At 59.2% G+C, this 10,127-nt stretch overlaps 1 protein-coding gene across 1 annotated transcript in view; it reads right to left on the reverse strand.

The window, feature by feature from the left end:
- Window positions 1-8,183, reverse strand: part of FRMPD3 (FERM and PDZ domain containing 3) — a 28,162-nt gene extending 19,979 nt beyond the window's left edge. The window contains exons 1-10 of the mRNA XM_074147975.1: window positions 8,033-8,183; window positions 7,684-7,786; window positions 7,287-7,332; window positions 5,936-6,040; window positions 4,734-4,841; window positions 4,089-4,220; window positions 3,417-3,536; window positions 3,134-3,270; window positions 2,212-2,335; window positions 1,469-1,558 (exon numbers count right to left, since the gene is read on the reverse strand). Coding sequence (XP_074004076.1) covers window positions 1,469-1,558; window positions 2,212-2,335; window positions 3,134-3,270; window positions 3,417-3,536; window positions 4,089-4,220; window positions 4,734-4,841; window positions 5,936-6,040; window positions 7,287-7,332; window positions 7,684-7,786; window positions 8,033-8,183 — 1,116 coding nt within the window. The remainder of the gene's footprint in view (window positions 1-1,468; window positions 1,559-2,211; window positions 2,336-3,133; window positions 3,271-3,416; window positions 3,537-4,088; window positions 4,221-4,733; window positions 4,842-5,935; window positions 6,041-7,286; window positions 7,333-7,683; window positions 7,787-8,032) is intronic.
- Between the last annotated feature and the right edge of the window lie 1,944 nt (window positions 8,184-10,127).

Raw genomic sequence — 10,127 nt, forward strand, 5'->3', positions numbered from 1 at the left:
GACAGATGGACAGGGATGAGTAAACGCACCCTGGGGCTGGACCTCACACTCTCCACGGAGCCAAGTCTCAATGTCAGCAGCTCGGCCAGGTCCTGGGTGGCTTCTGCAGAGCAGCAGCTGAAGCTGGTGCCATGAACCCCCCTGCCCCAAGCTTCTCTGCAGAGCTGGGAACGGTGTGCAGGATGCCAAGGCTATTTAAAAATAAAGCACTGAACTGACTGTCCACATGAAATATTCAGGCCTGCTGGTGTCACTACAGAGAAGTAACAGCATGTTACAAATCTGCCTGATCTGACATTGCCTCTGAGAGGAGGAAGCAGAGGAGGGAATGAATGCATTTTAGAAAAGAAGACTAAAGCCAGAAAATAGAGATCTTTTTCGCTCTGATCTGCCCAGGAAGGATGCTTCAAGCCAGACCTGGAGGTGAAGAGGAGCTGGGAAGACCAGTGCAGAAGAGAATAAGGGAATACTTTTTACCACTTGCACGTGGTTCAACTCCTGGGCTGGCTCAGAGTCGTTGCTTTGGTGTCAGAGATGACCAAAAAAGGCAGGGCACCCGCACCAGAGGTGAGTTGCCCAACGCTGCCCACCAAGGCAGTGTTGGAGGCAGGCTCCAAGCACTCAGCCACGGCTCTGACCAGACACCATGTGGTTCTGCCTTCACTGATTTCCTACAGCCCTTTGAGCTGCGAGGTGAGGAGCCCCGAGGAGCGCTGGAAGCAGAGCAGATCAAAGGCTGCAAGAGACGGAACCCAGGAGGCAAAGCAAGGGAAGCTAGGGAAGTACCAAGACCTTGGGTGGGGGTAAAGGGAAGGATGGCAGAGGCAACACTTACATGGAGACCCCTGGATGGAAGGTGGAGCAAGAGGGATGGAGAGGTGAGCCCGGCAGTGGGGAACCTTACTGGGTCCACCCTTTTCCTGTTTGGCTTGGTGGCTTTCCTCCTGCCGTGGAGAAAGTGAGGTGGCTTGGATGAGGGGCGGAGATGCCTCTGATGGAGATGAGGGAGGAGTGGGCCATGGCGGTGGCAGCTTCCAAACAGTGGTCAGGCTGGACTACTGCTGACGGAGAGGGTAAGGCCAGCCAGGCTATTCCCTGCATGGACAAGCTGGGAACGCAGTGGCCTTTGCCATGGGTGGCCCTCCTCCGAGACAGTTGGCAGGATGCTGCCAGGCCAGGACCAGGCTGTAAGTTTGAAAATACTCTGACTTCATCAGGAGATAATCTTGTTGCCCAAAAGGCTGGCATGCACAGAGCTGACCCTGACCCTGCAGAGCTGAAGATCTGACCTACTACTGTCAGCAGAGGCTCTGAAGGCTTTTCTGGATGGGCTTAGACCCCCAGCAGGGCAAAGCAAGAGACCGAGAGAAGTAATTTCTGTGGGAGCCACATCTCCCCTGGCTCTCCCCTCTAGCACACACTCAGGACCAGTGCCAAGGACCTCCCAGCCCATCCGGAATTACCGTACCAGTCCCACTGTGTTGAAGAGGACGCCAGCAAAGGTAGGCAGCTCGTTCAGGATCCTCAGGTACTGCAGCTTCGCCTGGGCCGTGGAGACCTGACAAAACACATCACACGGGTGATCACCACCAGCACAAGGGGGAAGAAATGCAAGAGGCTGCTGCAAGCTCAGGAGCTCCCAAGCAGGAGTGGGCAGCTCGGGGGGCATGGGCTGCGCTGGCAGCGAGCCTGGGGGCTTGACATGGGGCGGAGGGGGTCTCTGCTCCCCTGCCCTCCTGGGCAGATGCTGGGAGGTCACTCAGAGCAGAGGCACAGCCAGGAAGGAGCCCAGACGCTTGACGTATAACCCCTCCGTGGGATCTCTAATCCCCCCCCGAGATGTATAACCCTCCTGGGGAGCTCTGACGGCTGCAGGGACCGAGGCAGTGGCTCAGCAGCCTCCTCCAGAGCTTTCCAAGCCCAGAAGCAGAGATAACAATAAACACAGGCTTAACTGATGCGTCCCGCTTCAGCCCAGCTGAGACCCAGCTCTCGGCTGATCTCACCCCACTGATCCTCGCTGCAGTCCCCGAAATCCAGATCAGCTCTTGGAAGTGGATTCAGGAGAGAGAGCGGCTGCATGGCTGGGATTTATCTCCCGCCCCAGGGGACTTAAGCAGCAATAACAGGAGCTGACGAGCAGCCAGGGACAACAGGATGGCTGGAGCCACCCCACTAGCCCTGAGCCATGGCTACGTGGGTGGGGCTCACCTTGGTGCCACCAGTCTGGTTCTGGTGGGCTTTGAGCTGCTGCGAGAGGGATTTCCGGAGGCTCTTCTCTTTGATGAGCTGCAGGAGCGAGGGGGGCAGGAAGGGCTCCAGGCCCCACTCCTTCCTGTGGGGAGGGAAACCTGCCTGAGCCGCCAGGCCAGAGACCCCACTGATGGGCAGAGAGGGCCAGCAACCAGGGATGGTGCCTGAGAGCATCCTCTTGCCATCAGAGGGAGCTGGAACCGCACCAGCACTTCCTTGGTGTCACAGCTGGAGCAGCAGCAGCCTCCAGCCTGGGTCCCCAGGGGGATGGGACCCCCAGCTGGTGTCACAGCCACCAGCATGGGGCTGGGGAACACAACAGTGCCAGGCTTTGCAGCCGAGCCCAGCTCCCACTCAGCTTCATGTCAGGTTAAGGGATGCAGGGAAAATCCCAAAACCTCTTTTGGGGTCCTCCCTTTTGGCCATCTTCCCCCTTCCTCCCTGTGCACACAAGGCCAGCCTGCACAGATGGACTCCATATGGATTTAAGACCACCGGGAGCCGCAGGGGAGCTGAGCCAGGGCTGCATGGCTTGGTGATGGGCTGAGATTATGCAGCCCCAGTGCCTTCTCCTTGCCTTGGATGCCAGATGGAAAATCAGCCTGAGTTCCCAATGAAATGATCCTGGATTTGCACCAAATATCCCCACCAGCTCTGGCAAGGATGCTGGGTATCAACATGTGGGGTCTTACATGGTCCCATGGTGGAACCAGGGGCTGCATGTCACTGCTGCCAAGCCTGTGAGCCGCCAGCCATGGCATCTCACGCTCAGCACTCCAAAATCTTGCTGGGAGCATCCCAGTTATGCAGAGGCTGTGAGCACAGGAGGGGACACAGAGGAAGGATGCACAGTGGAGTGGGGAGAGGGAGGAGGACTCACTCCACGTTCTTGAGGGAGACCTTCTGGCTGGGGCGGGTGGCTGAGACGGTGATGTAGATGTGGAGGGCAGCCAGCCCCAGCAGCATCTCTGGCTTGGGGTCTGTGCCGAAGCGCTCTCTGATCACATCGTTGCGGCTCTGCAGGAGGGAGGAGAAGGTGTCCTCAGACAGCCGTGAGGACAGGGCACCCGCTACCTGAGGGATACCTCTACAGGGCCCATCCTGGGGAGACATATGGGCCACAAGCACCATCAGCTCCCAGTTCCTAGGAGAGAGTCCCCTACCTGGATGTACAGGTACTCGAACGCTGCAGGATCCCGGCGCAGCAGCTCCACCGGGTCCTTGGGGAAGAAGCTCACACGGAAGAGGCATCTCATGCCATGGTAGTGTGTCCTCTGCACAACCTGTGGCAGGAGCAGAGGGGACTGGTGAGCCCAGGAGCCACGTATATTTGCCTGCAGGGCAGTAGAGCCCCTTCTCCTCTCCCATGGGTGGGGGGGGATTTGATTTTTGTCCATGCACCACTCAGTCCTTTAATCCTGGGAACAGCCCAGCCCTCCTCGGTGTGACGGCTTTGCCTGGTGTTGCAGGGGTTTATGCCACCAAGGCTAATGCTTCCTCCGCGATCCCCATTTTATCCCTGGTCCCATGCAGTGCTGGCTTCCTAGCTCTCCTGGGCAAGCCAAGGAAGTTCATAAATGCTGTCTGCAGCTGCCCAGGCTGGAGCACAGAGCATCTCCATGGTGCTCTCAGGGTGGGATAGGTAAAACCCCGATCACCTCCCTCTTTCACCACCCTTTACACCCCTGAACCCACAGGACCATGCCAGCGGCAAGGAGAGGCTACACCACCCCATGGCACCCCAGATAAGCCCCACGCTGATGGGAGAAGAGCCTCCCTGTGCCCCAGCCACTGGCCATGGCCATCCCAATGCCCTCCCGCACCCAGCAGCTTACGTGGGCCAGCGGCTGCTTGTCCTGGAGCAGCAGGAACCGGTGGCTCTGCTCCGTGCTGGAATACTCCAGGACCAGGGCAAAGTGCTCAATGTGCCTCAGGGACAGGCGGTCCTGCAACGTCACCATCACATCCTGCAAATGCCACGGACAGGCTTGGGTGCGGGGCAGTGACCCCCCCTCCCAGGGTGGGAGCTGGCAGCCCACCAAGAGCCCCCTCCTCCCTGGCACCCGCAGTCCTGAGAGGGTCCACGGGATGGTCCCCAGCCACTGCCAGGCAAAGTGGCAGCAGGAGGTGACCAGAACCCCAGCACCTCGGGTAACACTGGGATGTTTTGGATGGGGGCTGCAGGGAGCTGGTCCCTGGCAGGGGGCCTGGCAGGAGCATCCATCCCAGCTGGATGGCAGGCTCGCAGCAAGGAGAAAAGTTAGGAATGGGAGAAAGACAGCAATAAACCCCATCCCCGCCAGCTGCAAAGCGTGTCGCCCGGGGAGGCGGAGGGGCCATCTATCACGCGGTGGCAGTTCGCAGCCAGCCAAGCGCCGCTGCGGTGTTTGTACAAGGAAACAGGAGACAAGGAAAAATGGATCGGGCGGGCGGGAGGAGAGAAGCGTCAACGGTGCCGTGGGGGGAGCGGAGGGGCCCACCTTCACGGTGGTTCGGCCATCGAACGTGAAGGATTTGATCTGCCCGTTCTCCAGGAAAACCTTCAGCACGTTGGGAATGAGGAGGAGAGCTTCTTTCTTCAACATGTCCTGGCACGCCGGGGCCGGCAACGGGAGAGGCGAGGAGGGTGGGGGACACGGAGAGACGGAGGGAGGGTGGGGAGAGAGAGCGAGTGTCAGTGATGGAGCGGTTACGGCATCCTCTGCTTCTCTGGGCTTACGCACCAAGAGGCACATTTCCCTTGAAAATCCAGCGTCTCTGCTGAGATGAGCAGAGCTGGAGCAATCCAGAGCTGCCCGACACATTCACCTCCCCAGCTCCCGGCAGCTGCAGCAGGAACGGAGCATCCCACCCCATCCTGCACATCCCAGAGCGGTGCCAGTGCCTGGCAGCCCGTCCCTGCTCCCCAGCTGGTATCCCAGAGGGGAGGCGATGGCCGGGGTGGCTCAGAGCCCTGACCCATAACCCCAGCCAGCCCACCTCAACCTTGCACATGCAGGAAGCTGGGTGAAGACTCATTTTATTTAGCAAGAGGTGTTTTGATCAGATAATTACTTAATTGATTTTGCTTAAAAATAGAATTTGCTAGAAAAGCTTTACAGGATTTTTTTTTTCTGGTTTTGCTGGTTTTGGTGGTTTTTTTTTTGTTTTTTTTGTTTTTTTTGTTTTTTTTTTTTTTTGGTATTCTGCTTAATAAAAGCTTTCTGTAATTAAGAGATAATGGCACTGAGCTGGAACGCTACGGCAGCGTAACAGCATCTATTGCCATGCAGCAGTGCCCTGGTCACCCTACCCCACGCACAGGTGCTCCAGCAAAGAAGCCTTTGGCACCAGGTTGGAAGCCACAGACCTTCCTTAGGGCAGGCGCTGGCACTGCCTGGATGTCACCTTTGGGTGCCCAGGGGGACTCAGGGGGGACCAGGTTTCCAAGGACAGTTTCTGGGGCTCCATCCAGACTGAGGGACTGGGAAGGACCACGGCATGTCCCCCCTGGCACTGACACCAACCTTGAGTGTGCCCAAGGGCATCTGCCCTGAGGTTCTCCCCGGGCCAGAGGGCTGCTCTTACCCATGGAGCCCAAATCAGGGGAGAGGAGCCCTGCAGCCCCAACCCACCTCCTGCCTCATGGCCCTGGGGATGCCTCAAGGGGGTGAATCACAGAGGAAGGCAGGGCAGGACTTACTGGGTCCGTCTCGCCGACTGTCACCTGCTCTGAAAATCGGACCTTCACCGGGTTGGACCTCAGCTTCGCCTTCTTGGCTGCGCTGATGAAAGCAGATTTGGGAGACTGGAAAGAGAGCACCGGGTAAATCACCTGCCTGCCCTCGGAGCCGTGGCACGGGGAAAGCCAGACTGGGGGCCCAGAGAAAGTCCCTCTGAAGCCAGCACGATGATGGGGAGTGGGCAGTGAACCATGAAATGACAGGGTGGAAGGCAAATCCCCTGCTCTGTGGTTATACAGTGCTGCAGGCAGGGCCAAAAGGACGAGTAGCAGCCCCTGATGTCACACCAACACCCTCAGTGTGACAGGGGAGGCTGCACCCCCAGCGGGCACATGTGCCCGGCACCCCCTGTGCAGCCTGAGCTCCAGCAGACACGAGCCAGGGCTTGCTTGGAGGCACTGGTTCAGATCAGGGAGATGAGCCCCTTGGATGAGGGTCTGCAGCCGCGGGGACAAGCCGGATGGCTGGGAGATGGGAGATGGCAGGACCCCGGGTGGCCCTGCGGGACATTCTGGTGGCAGTGCCAGGCACCAGGGAGCCCCTGCCTGCACATGGTCCGGCAGGGAGGCGGTCATGCTGCAGAGCTGTGTGTGTCTGAGGGTGCCAGCGTCAGCTGAACAGCCTGTCCTGGCTGGCAGCCATCCAGGGACAGGAGGAAAAAAAGCTCTTTTGGAGGCTGGCGCACACCCCGCTCCTGACGGAGCAGTGCTGGGGGGCGGCAGCTCCTTCCTGGAAAGGAGGGGAGCACAGGGGAGCTCCCACACTTATCTCCTTCACCGACATCAAAGGGCTCAGTAAAGCAGAAATGATGCCCTGCCACCACCGCCCCTGGCTTGATGGTTCAATCTGCTCCAGCATCACGGGTGCTGAGCCCAGTGCACCATCACCACCCGGTGCCAGCACCACCATCAGCCGCGCAGCTCGGGGCACGCAGCCTGGCACTCCCATCTTCCCAGGGACGGCAATCCCTCCCTGCCACCTCTGGCATGACGGGTCACTTCATCAGACACACCTGATGCCCTCAGCAAACCGTATGGGTTTGGGGATATTTTTCCTCCCTCCCTCCTGCAAGGGGCTAGTGACAAGGACAGCGAGGTGGCCGTTTGCCCACACTGACTCTGCGGAGCTGCAGCAGCTCTCAGGCCTGACAGCTTGGAAGAGGCTTGGGGTGGTGGGACACCAGCCCATCACCTCAGTTGAGCTGCCTGAGTGGTCCCCTGGGGCCTCCAGGGACCCCACCTCGGAATCCCAAAGAGCTTTTAACCCCCATCCTGGCTCCCCTGGGGCTGGCAATGGCCCCACCGGTCTCACCTGGTGGGTGTGCAGGACCGTGAGGATGATGAAGTCCTTGGCCTTCCTGTGACAGAAAGGAGAAATGAAGGTGGACAGGACCTGATGATGGTGGACCTCAACATGTGCATTTGGCTACTGAGAGAGCACATCCCACCCTTCCCAGCCCGATGTGGCTGGGACCTTCATGGGCTCCTTGGGGTGCTTGGTAATACAGCTGTGGGTGCTCTCCCAGTGCTGCCCACCCCTTGGCCAGCCAGGAACGGGTACAGAACTTGCTCAAGGCACTCCCCCTGCTCAGGTTAAGGCTTCCCCACACCAGCAGTGACCGTGGAACTCCCAAGGCTCCAGCTAGGGCACAACAGCCCAGCATGGAGCCCCCTCCCTGAAGGTAATGAAGGATGAGCGTTGTCCTCACCTGACGAGCTCGATGAACCTCTCTCTGGGGGCTTCACTCACATCCTCATCGTTGATGGCCAAGATCTGATCTCCTGGCAGGAGTTTATCCTCAGAGGGGCCACCTGCCGGGAGAGAGGGTCAGGGCCATCCCAGGCATCCCAGGCTGCGGGGTCAGGGGGGAGCAGGAAGGTCCCAAGCCCCCCTATAGTGTTTGCCCATGTATGTGGCTGTGCAGGGCACCCCCAGGCCTACCAGAGGGGACAGGAGAGGACAGGAGCCCAGGAAGGGGTCCCACCAGGGGTAGGTGCCGCTGTGCTTGCTGGCACCCTGTGGCTGTGTCTAGGGACCCCCCCCACCGCACACCCTACCTGCTGCCACCGAGCGCACCACCACTGGCCTCTCGCTGCCGGCCACGAAGCCGAATCCGTAGTGGGGGTGGCGCTGGACCGTCACCTGTCGGAGCGTGTCCGAAGGCAGCTGCCCACATTCCATATCATCGCCACCGCGCTCCTCCGGCATCACATGGCTGCACTGCAGAGCAGGGGGTGAAGCCCATCACGCACCCCATCATGGTAGCCCTCTCCGCTTGCCCCAAGCCCACGCCACCTGCATCACTGATGGCACCGCGGGTCCCAGCAGCTTGCTGGGACATCCCCAGTCCCCCATCCCACCCCATCCTCCCTTGCAGAGCGGTGATGCTCAGTGCCCATCCTTGCCACAGCATCAGCAGCTCAGGCAAGGTGGACATTCATGGAGATACCTCCCAAACCATGCCATCCTCTCCCAGCATCTCACTGTCCCATCCCTGTCCCAGCATCTCACTTCATTAGATGTGATAAAATCATTAGATGTGATAAATTAGATGCGGGATAAACTCCTGGTGGTGCGACTCTGGCCATTACATGGGGGATGCCACCGCTGCAAGGTTCAGAGGAGATGGCAGCCCCGGCATGGCCAGAGTGCCACCTCTCTGCTCTTTCTGCAGAGATTTAAGAGCAAACTCAAGGGTTGGCTTTTTCACGCTGTGTAACACCGCTGAACAATATCAGATATAAGTGGAAATAAGTCCGGCCAGTCTGAAAACTGGGATTAAGGCAGGTTCAGCCATGGCCTCTGGCGCTTCGACTGAGTCTCCACCGCCAGCCCTGGGATTCCTCAAAGCACCGACAGTCGGAGGCCGGGAAGACCCAGCCCAAGGCAAGGTCATGCCAAAGCTGCCCTTGGCATCCCAGAGAACTGCCAGCCATGGCTCCGGGCTCCGAGCCTGCTATGGGGGAGCAATCCCAGTGCCATCGGGATGGCGGCGGAGCGCAGCACAGGCAGATGGCGACGTGCGTGGCCGCAACCAGAAAAACAAAGTGATGAACGCACTGTTGTTTCTGTGCTACTCGTTGCTTGTTCCTGTCCAGACTATTTAGCCTCCTTAAAAAGAGATCCTTCCCGGCCTTTTAGCAACACATCAATTGTTCCGTCTCTTATCAGTTTAGGATTTGACGCATCATCCACCCAACGCAATCTGTCTGCATTTCTGACACCCCCCCCCCCACCCGCTCCCAGCGCCGCACGTTTGCACCCGCTGCAGAGGGAAGAGGGATGGCACGTGGGGAGGGGACGGGAAGAAAGAAAACGGGAGCTTCTTGCCACTCAGCACACACATGGCTTCGGGCTTGAGCCACATCGCTGCCAGGAAAGACAGCCCTGATCCCCAGGTGGCCTGTCCCAACATCCTTTAAGGGAGCAGGGTCTGGCCTTGTCCCTGCTGCCTTGTCTCCCATGGGAGTCAGGAGGGGCTCTGGGCACTGGGCATCACCACCCAGTGTCAGGGATACAGCATTGGCTGTGGATGAGCTGCGCTCTGTGGTGATGGGATGCCACCGCTGCTGGGTCCACCCTGACCCATCCCCGGTGCCCAGCCAGATGGGTACCCGTGGCTTTCCCCCACCTCATGCAGCGGCACATGGTTGGAGAAGCAACATGGTGAGACCCGGGGAAGGGAACTGCTGAGGAGCAGAAGGGTGTGGACATCTCCTGGGTCAGGAGTGGTGGTCCATCTGCACCCATCGGTGGTCCCAGCAGGGATGCAGCCATGGGGTGTAGGGCCGGCTCCATCACCAGGAGAGCGCAGCTGCGGGGGAAGCGCAGGCGAGACCGTCTCCCCTGCGACTGGCTGCGTGCCACCTCATTAGCTGCTCTGCTACTCCCATGAGCGTTTAAAAGAACAACAGCAACAACAAAAAGTGATCACACGATTCAAACCAATTTTCTCCAACGAACGTTATCCAAAGCCATTGTCTGCAGCTGAAAAGGGGACTGAGCGTAGCGCTGTGTCTACGCACGCCTGGCACGGCCAGGGAGAACGCCTGCTGTTTGCAGAGATGGAGCTGCCTGCCAAGAGACAGCAGGGCCACTGAGCTGCTGGCTTCCCAGGGGACACCCCCCCCTTTTCAACCCCCCAGATCTGCC

Source organism: Numenius arquata, chromosome 5, assembly GCF_964106895.1.
Source record: "Numenius arquata chromosome 5, bNumArq3.hap1.1, whole genome shotgun sequence".
NCBI lineage: Eukaryota > Metazoa > Chordata > Aves > Charadriiformes > Scolopacidae > Numenius > Numenius arquata.